Here is a 17,084-nt window from a genome sequence, read left to right as displayed (position 1 = left end):
TGCTAGAATGGTACCAGGGATGAGGGACTTTCAGTTACGTGGAGAGACTGGAGTTGTTCTCCTTAGAGCAGAGAAGGTTGAGTGGAGATTTGATAGAGATGTTCAAAATCATGAAGGGTTTTGACAGAGTAAATAAGAAACTGTTTCCAGTGGCAGAAGAGTCAGTAACCAGAGGAGACAGATTTATGGTATTTGGCAAAAGAACCAGAGGTGACATGAGGAAAAAAAAATTATGCAGCGAGTTGTTATAATCTGGAATGCACTGACTGAAAGGGTGGTGGAAGCAGATTCAATAGTAACTTTCAAAAGGGAATTGGATAAATACTTGGAGAAAAATTTGCAGGGCTATAGGGAAAGAGCAGGGGTGTGGGACTAATTGGATAGCTCTTCCAAAAAGCTGGCACAGGCACGATGAGCCGAATGGCCTCCTTCTATCCTGTACTATTCCATGATTCTATGTTACTAATAATGAAAATTTTTGTTGTGTTAAAGATTGATGCATAAAATTGCTTGGAACCCTGTATCGTATTGAGAACAACCAATTCATTAACCACATCTGATCTGTACTGACAAACTATAGCATGGGCACAGAAGGTAGCTTACAGTTTTAAAAAAATCATCTATGCTTGGGCATCATTCTGACTAACTAATGTCTCTCAGGCCAAAAGGATGACTAATGTGGGAAATGTAAAAGGGGAAAAAAATACACCAGCGCAGCAGCGTAATCTTTTCAGAGTTTGGGATTAAAGCATATTCTTGGTGCAAAATACAGGCACTATTACTCTGCTCTCAAACCATTCAATATCTGACCTAGGACTCCCCAAAAATGGAAAAGGATACTACTTATCATATGTATTTAAACCGATCTAAATGTTTTTACATAGTGCATATAATATAAAAATGTGTCTAATATGAACTTAAAACATCCTGCCCATTTTCAGTCTGCAAGAGCAAACATATCTTTTAAAAAAGTTTATGGTTTGACATTTGTGAAATTGCAGAATTACCATTTAAAAACACAGCAAGCTTATCTGCAGCAAGCCAGCCGAATCGGAGAATCAAAATGAATTTTCCGTTTTTGCTAACCACAACTGTTCTTTTTTTAATAATTCAATTTCAGAATGTGGTCATTGCCGACAAGGCCAGCATTTATTGCCCATCCCTAGTTGCCCTGAGAAAGTTATGATACAACTGAATGGTTTAAAACATACATCTAAGAATGCAATATCCTATACTTTGCACATAACTGAATAATTTTTAAAAAGCTGCATGCTATATTGCATTTTTAACATTATATAAATATAAATCATTACATTAATATATAACATAACTGAAGAACCAGTGGGCAAAAGAAAAAACAAACAGGAGTGAGCAGATAGGATTCTGCAAGAGTCCATTTGCTCCTTTATACTCAAGACTGAATGTAAACTGGACACTAGGAAGAGACCCAATTTTGGTGAGTTTTGCTGACTGGGTTCATAGTCAAACATTTGTTCAAGGAGATATTAAATTCAAGAGCTACTTAAAAACTGATCTCAAATTTAGTTCCTCACCAAAGACATCAATATGTTAGATAGCATAGGCATTACATGCATTTTGAGTGCCGCTGTAACACTGACTGAGCCCAGTGTAGCAAAGCTAAATTGTCCAGTACCAGTTCAGTGATCTTATTGCATGCATTTTGAATCTAAAACTTCCATTATAACAAAAAATATTTTTTTTAAAATTCCACTAACAGTCATCTTATTTCATGGACATCTTACAACTAAATGAATGCAAACCTTTAAAATGGAAAAAAACCTTACTGGAACAAATATAGGATAAATAATAATTCAATGCAAAAGCACTGATACGAGAAGGGAAACCATTATAGATTTACAAAAACAAATATAGTTCAGAATTGAATGGTATACATTTTATAACAATATTAGCTCTTGTACAAAAAAGGCAAAAAGTAATCCTGCCTAGAGTCAGAAAACCACTGGACCCTACATAAGCCGTAAGTTATTTTTAACATTTAGCAAAGAAACATAGCTAGATCTGATCTTACCTGGTGCTGGTGCTTGTGTAGTTTGTGTTTCGTGCCATTCACTGGCTATAAGTACTTCTATGATTTTTATGTGGTATTCAGGATTGGTATCTGAGCTAGATAACCAAAAGATAAAAATTAAACCAAAATCCTAATCATGCAATTAAACCAAGCAAATCTGAGCCTAAAACACCTCTGCTTTTAAAAATTACATCAATGACATATCTATTTTAAAATGTTTTCCAATGTTTCACAAAAATATATAAAGAGTGCACCTTGGGAAACAGTGTTCCTGGTAGCATACATACCTTGCTGCCTGTTGTCTAAAAAGCAAAGGACTGAAGATTTCTGCCAATGTTCTTGCATTCAGGTTGTTCTTCCCAGAGCTTTGGCAAAGTTTGCAAAAATGCTTGATCAAATAATGAAATGTAAGCCAATACTGGTGAGGCACATTATGGGACCGGATAGCTCTCTTTAGCAACTGTGCACACTCCTCTGCATTGAGTACCTCTGCAGTTGGAGAAATTAAAAATCATGGCTGTCAAGAGTGAGGCAACAGAACTACTAACATTCAGCACTTCTGATCAAAATCCAGTACACCTAAACATGCTATTTTTAAAGGAAACATTTAGACTACTGACGGTTAGTAATCTGTGTCCGGTAGAAGAAAAGAAAACCCTTAAAAAGGTACTGTGGGTAGCTAGTGGAAAACTATACGCATTGTGATATAGACCACAAATACTCGTATGTACTATATTATAGGTCTGCTTCTTCTCAGAACGCAGATGATTGGGCAATTTATAGATATAATTGATAAGACCAACAACCACATCCTTTGCCTGTATTATGCATTCATATAAAAGGTTAATGGGTCTATAGATTGTGCAGGTTAATAGCCCTACAGACGGCAAGAAGTCTTCTGCGTTTTTCATCTTTGTTACATGATCACACCCAAAATTTACACACCACACAGTACAAATGATGGTTACGTGTCTCAGTACTTTGTACACATCAAGGTCACGGCAGAGGTTCACACCATTAATTGCGTATAGTTCCTTCTTGTTAACAAATGCAATTAATGGCCCAGAATTTGCTGTAGCCAGTCACAGAATGATTCCCGCCGTCAGTTCCACTTGCCCATGCCGGTTTAATTTCCATGAGATTTTGCACTGCAAATTGTTGGAAGTGGGAGATAGAAATGGCTCAGCACACTCTACATAGCATTGGGAATGTGTGTGAACAGGGCAAACAACTGTGTATCTCCTTAACCAATCAGATTGAAGGATTGTGAAATGAACAATGAAGAGTCTGAACCAGGAAGTGTACATTAGAATTGTGAATTCAATGTCAAATCAGGTACAGAAAAAGAGAGAGAAAGAAAGATTGGATTGAGAGAAAAAGAGGCAAAGATTAAAAAAATGTAATTTACGTTTTTAAAAAAAATCTCCAATAGTTAAAAGCTGAAGGAATGATACTCCACACTTGTAATAGTTATTTTTCAGTGCTAGAGAGGGGTTGTTTGGCAGTAATTAACACTTATCACGCCGTTAAAAAGGATACTTAGATTGAAATGGACAAACCCTAACTTTGTGGCGAGTTTAGTTCGTATCTACCATGCAAGTACAGGAACTTCACACTGTTCGATGCATTTGAATGGTGAGTTAGACAGCGAGATGCCGTTTTTGCGAAGCTAACGGAGCAGTGGCACATCTGACAGCAACTTCCGGATTTTCACATTTAACCTCGCATCTGCCGTGCGATATACGCATAAATGAGTGCTGTTGGCCTCGCTGTTATTTTGACAGGAAAATCTGGGCCATTATGACATCTGCAGACAACCTTTTGCCATCGTAGGAAAATAATATTTTTTCTAATTTGCACATTTAATGATTTTAACTTGCTGAGCTTCTGGAAACAAAGACAGATTCTAAGGGCAATAAATAGAGCTAAATCAGATTCTGACCACAATTTGTGATGTCAACTGGACCATCACAATATTTAAACAAATTTCCTTAAGACTGCTTAAAATTAACAAGTAGAGAATTCAGTATTGTAGAAGTAATATTCATTTTGCCAACATTTACAAAAAAATTTAGTCACAGGTAAGCATTAAACATTAAAAGCAGACATGAAGCAAACTGCATGAGGTGGGGACGTTGGGGGGAAAGAAAGAGGAAATAAAAAGCACACTATATCCTGAACTTTTCAAAATGCCCAATCAACCCTACAGCATCATTAACTAAATCATTGCTGTGCTTCCCATGCATTATCTCCTTTTATGTGAACATTCTGGTGGATGTGTTTATTTGATTAAAAAAATATCAATCTATTGTTTCATTATCTGGCTTGAAATTTTGAATCTTATTTTGGAGAATTTATGCTTAAATCTGATTAAAAATTTTTTTTTAAAAAGTCACCTATATGAAGTAGATAAAAATAGCAAAAAATGTTCACGGACAGCTACTACATCATGGAAAAGCTCAAAGAACTTAGGCATGTTGCTGATCAAAAGTATAAACAGATCATTTTTTTTTACAATCTGACCAGGATTTTATGCTTAGTTAGCTCAGGGCTAGTACTCTCATCTCAATCAGAAGCTTATGGATTCAAGCCCCATTCCAGGACTTGAGCATATAATCTCGGCTGACACAAACGACTGTGCAACATTTATCCCTCAACCACCACTAAAACAGTTTAAATGGTCATTTATCTCATTGCTGTTTGCGGGACCTTGCTACACACAAATTGGTTGCCGTGTTTCTCTACATTACAACAGTGACTATACTTAGGAAGTACTTAATTGGCTATAAAACACTTTGGGATGTCCTGAAGTCGGAAAAGGTGCTATTTAAATGCAAGTTTGTTCTCTTACCTTGAGCTCTGTAAACCATATCACTGTAGATAGATGCTGGAATGACAGGATTTGGCAGGTCCTGAAGATATTGCTTTAATGCATCGGCCAGTGACTGCAGATCAAACTGCTCAATGTCCACTGAAGCTGCATCTAGTAAATTGAGAAATGCACATGACTATACAGAACTATTTTCAAAACAAACTGGTTGTTGTGAGTTATACTGAACTCTTGACTTTATGGAGGGCATAGAGTTACAATTATGCAGGAATCTGTTTACAAAAAGCAGTGGCATTGTTATGCGATATACCTTCAGAAGAGCTACATGCTAGGCAGAATTTCAGCACAATTCAAAGAAACACACTTCCACAAATAAAAGCCACATCAATGCTCCCCAATGGTTGAGTTACATGGAGCGGTACTGCACTGTACTAACCAGTAAGGGCCCGTTCTGAGGAAGTTGATCTCAGCCAGGGCAGTACTGGTGGGGCCATTAATAATACCGCCTTGCCCCTGGGCTGGGAAGAGAAACAGCTAGGGGTCCCATTACACTGGAAAGTGGACTTCTGAGGACTTTAAATGAAGTCAGGGTCAGGCAAAATTGTGACAGTTCCACTAGTCAACCAACCTGCTGATATTCAATGTCTATGTCGTTATAGATTGGCCATTTGAACTAGGAACCAGGAGACTACTGGCATTAGTGATACCATACCTAATGTAAACAATTTTACAACACCAAGTTATAGTCCAGCAATTTTATTTTAAATTCACAAGCTTTCGGAGGCTTCCTCCTTCCTCAGGTGAACCTAATGTAAGCATCTTCCGAAGAGGGGAGAAAAATTGGAGGGAGGGAAATAAAAGAGTTGCTTAAGACTTTCTTCTGTCAGACTACTGAGTTTTAATGATTTCTAAGGTCTACCTTTGAGTGTACTGTGTGATTGCACAGAATGGTGTACATTCCACTACAAAACAATCATAGAATGGTTACAGCACAGAGGGAGGCCATTCAGCCCATCAAGCCTGTGCCTGCTCTCTGCAAGAGCAATCCAGAAAGTCCCACTCCCCCGCCCTTTCCCCATAGCCGTGCAATTTTTTTTCCATTCAAATACATTCCCAATTCACTTCTGAAAGCCACAATCGAGTCTGCCTCTGCGCCCCCCACCCCCCAACCCCAGACAGCGCATTTCAGATCATAACCACTCGCTGTGTAAAAAAGTTTTTCCTCATGTCACCCTTGGTTCTTTTGCCAATCACCTTAAATCTACATCCTCTGGTTCTTGACCCTTCCGCCAATTTCTCTCTATCTACTCTGTCTAGAGCCTTCATGATTTTGAATACCTATATCAAATCTCCTCTCAACCCTCTCTGCTTTAAGGTGCATAGCGAGAAAAAAAAAAATCAGGATAGTATAGGTAGCAACAATTTTGATACTGATAATCAATGGGATACATTAGCTGTGGGGGAAAAAAAAACAGATGATACCTTTTGGTCCCTTGCTTAAGTCACCATTTTCAATTTTTGTAACACAATACACAGCATTAAGAAGCCCCCTAGTGGTAATCCAGCATTCATACAAAGCAGTTCTGTAGTGAAAACAAATCCGAGGCTACCCAGATCATATTAACATTTCGGAATCTACACGTTGAGGTTACGCAAATACTGTGACTTTATAACCTGAGAATTGACAACATTCCCCCTTCCAAAAAAGAAAAAAAAAAGCTACAATGCTTTAAAAAAAATGCTGCTTATATGGACTTTCAAAAGGTGTTTCATAAAGTGCCACATAATAGGCTTTTCATGAAAATTGAAGTCCATGGAATAAAGGGGCAGTGGCAGCATGAATACGAAATTGGTTAAGTGACAGGAAACAGTAGTGGTGAACAGTTGGTTTTCGGACTGGAGGAAGGTATACAGTGGTGTGCTCCAGGGGTTGGTACAAGGACCACTGCTTTTTTTGGATATATGTTGATGACAGGGCACAAATTCAAAATTTGCACAGTACACAAAACTTGGAAGTGTAGCAAACAGTGAGGAGGATTGTAATAGACTTCAAGAGGACATTGACAGGCTGGTGGAATGGACGGACACATGGCAGATGAAATTTAACGCAGAGAAGTGTGAAGTGATACATTTTAGCAGGAAGAACAAGGAGAGGCAACATAAGCTAAATGGTACAATTCTAAAGGGGGTGCAGGAACAAAGAGACTTCAGGGAGTATGTGCAAAAATCTTTGAAGGTGGCAGGACAGGTTGGGAAAGTGGTTAAAAAAGCATACGGGATCCTGGGCTTTATAAATAGAGTCATGAAGTACAAAAGCAAGGAAGTTATGTTGAACCTTTATAAAACATTGGTTTGGCCACAGCTGGAATATTGACTCCAATTCTGGGCATCACACTTTAGGAAGGATGTGAAGGCCTTAGAAAGGGTGCAGAAGAGATTTACTAGAATGGCTTCAGGGATGAGGGACTGCAGTTACATGGATAGACTGGAGAAGCTGGGGTTGTTCTCCTTAGAGCAGGGAAGGTTGAGAGGAGGTTTGATAGAAGTGTTCAAAATCATGATGGGTTTAGATAAATTAAATAAAGAGAAACTGTTCCCATTGGCAGAAGGGTTGAAACCCAGAGGACAAAGATTTATGGTGATTGGCAAAAGAACCAAAGGCGACATGAAAACAAACTTTTTTACGCAGCAAGTAGTTATGATCTGAAATGCACTGCCTGAAAGGGTGGTGGAAGCAGATTCAATTGTGGCTTTCAAAAAAGGAACTGGATAAATACTTGAAGGGAAAAAATTTGCAGGGCTACAGGGAAAGACCGGGGCTAACTGGATTGCTCTTACAAAAGAGCCAGCATGGGCTTGATGGGCCGAACGGCCTCCTTCTGTGCTGTAACCATTTTATGATTCTACTGTAACACCAATTTATTATAAAGAGGGGAGAGGTATAAGCAGTAATGGTTTATTGAAGTGGCAATGCACCTAACCACAAATGAAAAAGGAACTCAGTGTATACATTTGTACCAAGCATGCAGTGTTGCAACTTGGAAAACATCCAAATGTGGCATATATTTACCATAATCCAACAATTGCTTTAATTCAGCACCACCACATGAACCAGAAGTCCGGTATAAATTGGCACACTCTAGACCTGCAAAATATAAATCAAAATACTTACATTAGGTGAGCTATAAGTTCCCAGTCACGCAAGAAAAAAGTTAGGAACTGTAAAAATGCAATCTAGAGTGACAAGCTGATCAGCTACACAGTTTGGAGAATTATAGAGAAACAGTCAAACACCACCCTTTTGGTTTTGCAGCATTACTAGGTAAGTGCAGTTAATTTTAAAAAGGTACAGTAGTTTCTACACTTTTCAATTCTTCCATGAGACATGCTATCCTGATTATGAAAATTCAGTGATGATTAACTCATATTACAAAAGAATCAGCATTTTTAAGGGATACATCTGAAGATGGGCAGCTTTCAATTAAACCTGCTGTGCAATTGCAAAGTTACTATGATCTGATTTTTTGTTTAAATCTAGAAAGCTTTTAACATATGCCAGGTCAATGGGGTTATAGAGAGCAATTTAAAACTGCGGTTGTTATTCATGTTGCCAGTAACTATTAGAAATTCTAATTTGGATATACAAATATTTGAAACAAAAAACAATTACTGGAAGTATGTAGCAAAATTTGTCATTTGATAGAAGATTTGGCAAAATCAGTTTCATAATAGATAGCCGTGATGAGTGTATTTGACCAAATACCATACCCTAGTTCAGTAAGAATTAAAAAAATTTTTTACCAGCCTCCAGACCTGAATTGCATTAACAGTTCCAACCCAAATAAAATTTACTTTTTTTTAAAAAAACAAAAACTAGAGTCAGCTACAAGTAATTTTGTCCACTGTGCTTATAATGATTGCTTTGTTCATCTTTTTAAACAAAACTCACATTCTAACTTGTATTGTGACTAAAAGTACCATTTCAGAAGCTCATAGAATCATAGAAGTTATGAATTCAGATTGTCTATCATACCTGTTTTTTCAACAGCCTCTACTAATTTCATCAGGATTGCTGGTGCAACGTCTGGGGGTGAGAACTGCTCAGTTAAATCTGGAAGAACAGAACCTACAGAAGTAAAAAAAAATTGAATTTAGTTAATGTTTTAACGGTCTAAAAATAAATTCTGACTGTTTAAATTTTAAACACAAAATAAATGTACTTATTGACTGTGTCAATATTGCAGACACATCCCCTCTATCAGTCTGGCATTCTCATACAGATTGTACTCGCAAACTACTTTTGTTCCGATTACCCGAACATCACATGAAACTTTTTGGCTCATTGTTTGACTTTAGTTCTAAAAGATACGAGACTTGAAGTAATTTATTACCATTATATCAAAGACCTTCAAAGGCAATTCTGATTTGTTGAGCTGGTCACTCCTCCCAATTTCTACTTTAAATAGGTCCCAGTTTGTAATTTAACAGGGTTTTAAAAAAAGTCTCTTGGCATCAGTTTTCATGGAGTCTAAAATGTTATTGGAAGGCTGATAGACATACGAGGTTCTAGGGCAGCTTTTTGCTGCCCAATCAGCAATACCAGCACCATTGCTTTTTTTAATGTGACAGCAAATTAGATACTCATTTTCAGACCCAATCTAAGTTTTTATATATATATATATATATATATATATATATATATATATATGTTTGAAATTACTAAAGTAATTTTAATTATACATAACTTGTATTGGGGTTGAAAATGAGTGGAGGGGGAGGAAATGGACAGAAAACCCACACAAAAATAAAAAAATGCTTTACTTGACTTATCCTGTGTTTTGGCATTTCAATCCAAGCGATTTGCTAAACTTTCCATGACTTTTTACTATACTGATCTATTGTCACCAGGTGAGGGCGCTGTTGCTGTACTTCTGCTCTTAGAGCCATCCTTTGTAAGTCCTCCAATTTTAGTTTTAACTGCCATTTTAAACCAGAATTGAAAAGAAAACCAAATTTCAGCAAATCAATGTTAATGAAATAGCAGAATTCACAGCTCCATCCCTTTAAATTACAACAACATTTTGGAACATAGGAAAATACAGGAGAAGGAAAAAAGTCTGTAGTCCACCTGGCTGGTCCCAAAAACTAATGCCTCTCAGTTGCTCACTCCATCAAAATAACTATGCAAATTTCCTTTACAATTTTTCACACCATCTCCCTTCACCCCTTCCTTAGGCAGTCCATTCCACACGTTCACCACCCTCTGCATAAAGTAATTAAATCAAAACTTTGTGTGCACGGTCCTTCTTCCAAGCTTGAGCTCAAATAGCCTGGTTCTACAATTTGTGGCACTCTCAAACACATTATTGAGCTTCCCAATTATCCCAAGCTCAACCTTTATTACTGCAAGCCCTAGAACACTGACTGAAAGCTGATGTCTTGCTCTACATATACTATGCATAAAAAAAAGTTTCCCTCCCAAAGGAGCAAAAGAATGCAAAGATGATGTGCCCATATTTAATAGGATTTTATTTTGTACTGTCTGCTGCGTTCAGTTGATACTTTGGTCCACATTTCTAAAGATACTAAGATAAAAGTCCACAAGCTATACATTTTCAAAAATAAACACATTTTCAAAGATGAAATTGAAAGTGCCAGTGGGAAGCCCAAGAAATAAAAATCTCAAATATGAAAAGAAAAGGAAATTCTCAACCATCTCAATTATTTCCAGCCAGTCTTCAATAATAGAAGGGGGAGGGGTGTATGGTGGAAGAAGTGCTCCTGATGTTACAGCTCTTCAATGTATTTCCTTTCCAGTTCTGGGAAATGCAGGGTTTGCAACTTTACAAGTCCTTCAAATCTGAACTTTCACATATCAGTAGCTCTATATTGTCAGGAAAGCTAGCCATTCACTCCGGTTTCAGGAAGAAAACTCTACTCTTTGGAAGCAATGCATTCTAACCAGACAGTTGAAGGTTCAAGCCCTACTCCAGAGACTGGAGCATGTAGCCTAGGCTGACACTTCAGTGCAGTACTGAGGGTATGCTACACTGCCAAGGGGTGCCGTCCTTTGAATGAGATATTAAACAGAGGCCCTGTCTTGCCTCCTCAGTTAAACTTAAAGAGTCCCGTTACACTACTTGAAGAGCAAAGATTCTCCCAGTTTCCCGGCCAACATTTATCCCTCAAGCAACAGCATTGAAATTGATTTATTTCATTGCTATTTGTGGGACCTTGCTGTGTGCAAATTGGCTGCTGCATTTTCTTGCATTACAGCAGTGACTACAATTTAAAACGTACTTAAATCAGCTGTGAAGCTGAGGTTGTGAAGATGCTAATAAATGCAAATTTGTTCACTCTTTGTTTCAAATGTGCTATCAGATTTTAGTAGTCAACCTTCCTCAGAAACTAACCATTGCTTGTTTCTGCGATTAAACCTTCAACAAATTTTTGTTGTATCAAATGGTGGAACACAAGTTTTTCTCATTTTTAGAAACATAAGCTTGCAGCATTCAAATTCAATTAGTTTTTCCAGCCAATTCCAGATTGAAGACATACACTGCTAAACTTTCTTTTTAAGAGTCTCTGCAAGAACTTACATTGAACCAATTCTGAAAAAGATTGTCTAGAGTACCATCCACCTACGTGATCATTTAATGTAACCATAATATAATTAACAATTCAGATTCTAATTTTATTAGATCCCTGAACGCATCTGAAGTACACTATCCATATTTTAATAGTAAAACATGGACAGACACTATTTAGTTCCAAGCTGTTGGGATTGACCAGATATTACTACGTCCTCCCCCACCCAGTCAATCAACTATTTTCTATATTATAAAGAACACACTTATTTTCTTTTAAAACCTTACACCATGACAGAAGGTGCATTTAAAGTACAGCTGCAGATTGGTGCGATGTGGTTTCACTTCATATTATCACTGCAGTTATAATGTAAATACAATCTAAATCCAGACTTGACACTGAAGCAAAGCATGGTGAGACTCCCTGGAAGTGCAGTACTTCGTAGACACTAAAGTTACTGTGTGTAAATGCACCCATACACTCCTACATTTTTGAATACAAAATTACAACATAGAAGGCTCCCTGGTCTCTTGCGCATCCCCCACTTTCTTCGCCCCACCACTGGCAGCTGTGCTTTCAGCTGCCTAGACCCTAAACTCTGGAATTCCTTCCCTGAACCAGTCTACTTCTTTCTCCTCTCCTTTAAGACACTTAAGATGTACCCCTTGGACCAAACTTTTGGTCACCTATCCTAATGTCTCCTCCTTTGGCATGGTGACAATTCTTGTCTGATTATGATCCTGTAGAGCTTTGGGACATTTTACTATATTAAAGGCGCTATATAAATGCAAGTTGTTGTGGACTACAATTGATCAACAGAAAACTGGTGATCAATAGGCATCAGATGTGAGCAACTGCTTATGTCTGAAATTGGAGAACATTAAACAAAATCAACATGATTTCTGCAATCCAAAGTCATAGACTTAAAGAATTGGAAACTAATTAATGAGATTTTCCTTACTTAAAAGAGGATAACAGCTAAAGTTTTAAAAAAACTAATTCTTCATACCCTATGAATAGTGGTGATGAGCTCCTATATTAAAGTATGTTCACTTCTGGAGCATTGTTGTTTGTGCTCAATGCACAATATGTCACTAAAACAATCTTTGGAAAATATAGCTGAATCTTGATCCCCAAGCTATTGCTGACATTATTTATGTCAATTAGCAGAAAATAGTAACTTTTCATATACAACTGCTCTTCAAATCACAAACAAATGCATAATATTTTTAATACAAAATTGATTTTCCCCTAGTTTTTGGCAGCCAATTTAAAAGGAATGATGCAATGGTAGCAAGTTGCAACTGTGTAGACGTTTCCATGCATCAATATCCATCAGAGCACAACGGAGACAGACTGCTTAACAGGTGCTACTTCTAATCAATTTAACTATAACAATACCAGGATATCCTAGTTAATCCAGCTGGTGTACAGTATTCCTTTTTAAACATTCAGCTTTCTTTTTTTTAAAAAAAGTACAACATTGTAATTGCAGTTTGCCTTAATATGTTTAGTTCCTCACTTCAAATACACAAAGCTAAAAACTAGAACCATTCCAACACATCTGGAGATTGTAATTTGTATCCGTTAGCAGAGGGCTAAGCAAACAAAGTTAAAAATCAATTAATCTAAAATACTTGTGCTAAGATTGCACTAAAATTTACTGCTTAGCAATTGAGTATTAAGCAATAAAGTTCTGAATATGTCCAGCTAAATTTTATGGAATTAAATATAATACTGGTCACATGGATGTTGATTTGATGAAATGATTCCATCATGGTGGTCATTGTTCACATCAACCTCCCCATACACACAGATCAACAAAAAAGGATACTACCATGAAGGTAGCAGCATGTATTATAAAAGATATCATGCACTAGGAGTGGTTGCAAGCCCCATGGGGTGTTTTCTCTACATAAAAGGCATTATATAAATACAAACAGTTGTTGTAATCTCATCTCACCAGTTATAAATTGATCAAGCTTTGTTATTGCATCAACCGAACCCCTTGCTTGGATTGCTTCCCTGTAATGTTTTCAAGTTATACATACGTATCCATAATATATTAAAAGTCTTTCACATAGGCATTGCATACTATAGGTGTCACACTTTATCTCCTGGAACACTGCTATCATGACCATCTGTCAAGCTTAAAAAGTTAGCTATACATCATACGTAACCTCAAAATGGGCTTTCCCAGTTCTCTCTACACAGCAGGTGCAGTGCAATCGGTCTCAAGCAAATTGAAATTAAGACCGTTGCTGCCTCTCTGTGCACCAAGCTAACCTTACCCCATGTCTCCTCTCCCAGGAGTGGCCTTTCCCACTCCCTGGCCCAACACTTTCCTCCCAGTGCAACACTGCGAAAGCCACATTCTCAGACATGAATGGAAACAGGCCTCAAGTGTTTAGGTGCTTTCTGCGCTATAACTGAAAAGTGCTTAAACAACTTAAAGCCTGCCCCCAGCTTGTTTACTTATGGTGGTTGGATTCCCTAAAGGGCTTCCCCACCATTGCACTGAGAAAATCTCGTTATTTAAAGCACAAACAGTACCTTTGCTGTAATCGGTTCAGTCAGAAGGTTGTGGGTTCAAGCCCCACTCCAGGACTTGAGCACACAATCTCGAAACACTTCAGTGCAGTACAGAGGAAGTGCTATATTATCGAAGGTAACAAATTTTGGATGAGACATTAAAATCTGCTTGTTCAGGTGGATGTAAAAGATCCCATGGCACTATTCAAAGAAGAGCAGGTAGTTCTTCTGGTATGTCCAGCATTGAACCCAAATGCACTAGTCTAACATTTCTATTTTTCCACACCAGCCATCCTTATTGCTTGAGTGAGAGATAATTTAGTGCGGTGTACTAATGCTCACTAGGAACTGGGTTGACACTGGTGAAATATCTTTCACTGAAGGATCTTAATAGCCACTAGAGCAAAAGGAATTGCATCCCATCATTCTGTTCTGGACTCCAACCAAAAGTGAAAGACAGTTCTAACCCACTGAAGCCCCCAGCCTCTACAAATGATGCTTGTAATTTTATAAAAATAGTTCTCTTTCCTCAACTTTGCACTCTCTCCAATAAATAAAGACCAACCCAATACATTAGGAACAGGAGTAGGCCATTCAGCTCCTCGAGCCTGTTCCATCATTCAATTAGATCATGGTTGATCTACACCTCCAACTCCATTTACCCACCATATCCCGTGCTACCTGTACCCAACAAAAATCTATGGATCCCAGTCTTGAAAATTTAAAATTGGCCTAGCATCCAAAGCCTTGTGGGGAAGTGAGTTCCAGATTTCCACTTCCTGATTTCACTCCTAAATGGCCGAGCTGTAAATTTAAGATTGTGCACCCTTGTTCTTAATTCCCCCACCAGAGGAAATAGTTTCTCTGCACCCATCTTATTAAATCCCTTCATCATTTTAAAGAACTCTATTAGATCACCCCTCAGCCTTCTAATCTGTGCTGTATCTCTTCCAAGGGAAAAAGTATCTTTTCTAAGAGTACATATGACCTGCCCACCCCCATTTTTAAATTCAGGACCATCCTCCAAATACTGTAGTTTTGATTAGACCTAAATTTCAAATAAAACTAGAGTGGATTGCTTCTACAATTTACTAATTCATCACACTAACTTGTGCATACTGCAACTCATTAGCTACTTGATTGTGATGTAGTAAACCAACTGATTCTAAACTAATTTCTGGCACAATTATTTCAGTCCATCATCTACTATGTTAGGGAAAAAGTTTCAAACTATCCACTCATTAAATATTTAAACATTTCACATTCAATTTCTTGATGGATGCTGAGGTTCTAACTGATAACATTAACTCAATTGCTAAAAGGGTTTTCCCACCCAATCATGGGCTACAGATAGACCTCTTGACTGTTGCCATGGGCAAGCCATGCAAAGAGATTCCCTCTTTCAGACAATATAGTTGAAAATATTGCCCAAAGATTCTGAGCCTACAGGATCGATATGATTACTATCAAATTTGATAGTACCCAATGGCTGTGTTTATTTATCCCCTAAAGTTGCAACTAACTGATTAAAAAAAGACTCTGAAGTCTGTCTACAAATCTTTGACACATCAAAATTAACTTCAAAAGCATCTTAGTTTTATCATGGCCTCATCCTACCTCTAGAAACTTAGTTTCAACTACAAACTTCTCCCATCCCACATCCCAGTTTACAATTCTCTCTCTCTATGATGATGATTCCTACACGAGAGAGAGAGAGAGAGAGAGAGAGAGAGAGAGAGAGAGAGAGAGAGAGAGACACACACAAACAGGAAAAAAAATGCAAGAGACACAAATAGAGAGTGTGGAAAAGCAGAATTAAAGGACAGAGAGCAAGCATGCAAGAGCGAGTAAAGAATTTAAAAAAAAAAAATCCACCAGTAGTGTAAATTTTTTAAAACACTGCAGTCTTTCAGTAGTACACCGCAAACTGAATAAAACAGTGGGATGTTGTAGTTTGAAAAAATATTTCCCAATTTTGTAAACTGCAGTATCAATATCTACAAGGAATGAAAATTGAAAGTGACCATGGTGACTTTTCATTAAGATATTAAACTTGTAACAGAATTAGTGTAACCACATTCACAGTTTTTATGGTCAGCACACTATGATATGAAAGTTATTCACAACATCTATTTTCAGCCAGGTATGACTTCAAAAGATGCTAGTGCCCAATCTCTTGCCCCACTACACAAACATTTTGTTAATAGCTCATAGCTTCAGTAATCAAAATCAGTGAATTATATAACCAATAAATACTCATAGGCTACATAAATCTATTATGGCAACTTACAGATAGCTTAGGACTCTCAGCCCTGGTAGGAAAGTTATGATTTTGACAATCATTTAAAAATACCCAATCCACTTAAGAGCCTACCTCTGTCAAGTATTTGTTATGCATCAAGCACAATTTTAGCAGTCAAACCGAACTAACTACATACAATGTCTTGCTTACAATGAAGAGGTTGCTTTCGTGAACGTAGCAATAAAGCACAAGAATAACGAGATACGAGCTTGTCCTTTAGAATTCGCGTAACTTTGTAGATTCCTTTACTGCTGTTTTCAATCAACTTCTCACTTAAAGTCATCATCTTTGTAGAATGCAGACAGATCAGAACAGCTACTGGATATCTCAGCAACTGTACTCCGCTCGTAAAGAAATTGGTAGCCCAACTAGATGTAGCGCACATTTACACAACCATTCAACTGTCTGTACTTTCAATCAAAGTTTGCAATGGATTTGATGTCAGTCGGGTCAGTGCTAGACTTCTGATGACACATCACAACTGTCAGATTCCATATGTTCTATTTTTTACTAGGCTAAGCAACAACCAATCATACAAATCCATCCCAAGCAAATCTTCCTATCCATGCTACAGTTCTTGGCAACAAACTCTAATCTAAGCAGAAACAGGCAATGCTGCCTTGCGTGACAACATACTCAGATATAGTAATGGTTTCCAAATCATCTACAGTTTCAAAGGACATTCTCAGATGGCAGCTTTCCGTAACCTTTTTCTTCATGCAATATTACTAAACTAAAACAATCATACCAATAGAGCTGGCAGAGGAAAACTGATTTGTGGT

General features: G+C 37.5%; 1 protein-coding gene across 3 annotated transcripts in view; it reads right to left on the bottom strand.

Annotated features, from left to right (window-relative positions):
- The window catches only part of pik3r1 (phosphoinositide-3-kinase, regulatory subunit 1 (alpha)), a 106,912-nt gene that overhangs the window by 17,285 nt on the left and 72,543 nt on the right, over positions 1–17,084 (bottom strand). The window contains exons 1-6 of one of the 3 annotated variants that reach the window (XM_067982633.1): positions 16,453–16,664; positions 8,914–9,006; positions 7,951–8,025; positions 4,902–5,033; positions 2,338–2,539; positions 2,051–2,145 (exon numbers count right to left, since the gene is read on the bottom strand). In XM_067982633.1, coding sequence (XP_067838734.1) covers positions 2,051–2,145; positions 2,338–2,539; positions 4,902–5,033; positions 7,951–8,025; positions 8,914–9,006; positions 16,453–16,588 — 733 coding nt within the window. In that variant the 5' untranslated portion in view covers positions 16,589–16,664. Of the gene's footprint in view, positions 1–2,050; positions 2,146–2,337; positions 2,540–4,901; positions 5,034–7,950; positions 8,026–8,913; positions 9,007–9,100; positions 9,117–16,452; positions 16,665–17,084 lie in introns of those variants that run through there. The other 2 variants (XM_067982634.1, XM_067982632.1) reach the window with 2 other exon arrangements.

This window comes from Heptranchias perlo, chromosome 4, assembly GCF_035084215.1.
Source record: "Heptranchias perlo isolate sHepPer1 chromosome 4, sHepPer1.hap1, whole genome shotgun sequence".
NCBI classification, from domain to species: Eukaryota; Metazoa; Chordata; class Chondrichthyes; order Hexanchiformes; family Hexanchidae; genus Heptranchias; species Heptranchias perlo.
Note: the sequence above shows the minus strand (reverse complement) of the source record. Positions and strands in the feature narration are given on the sequence as shown.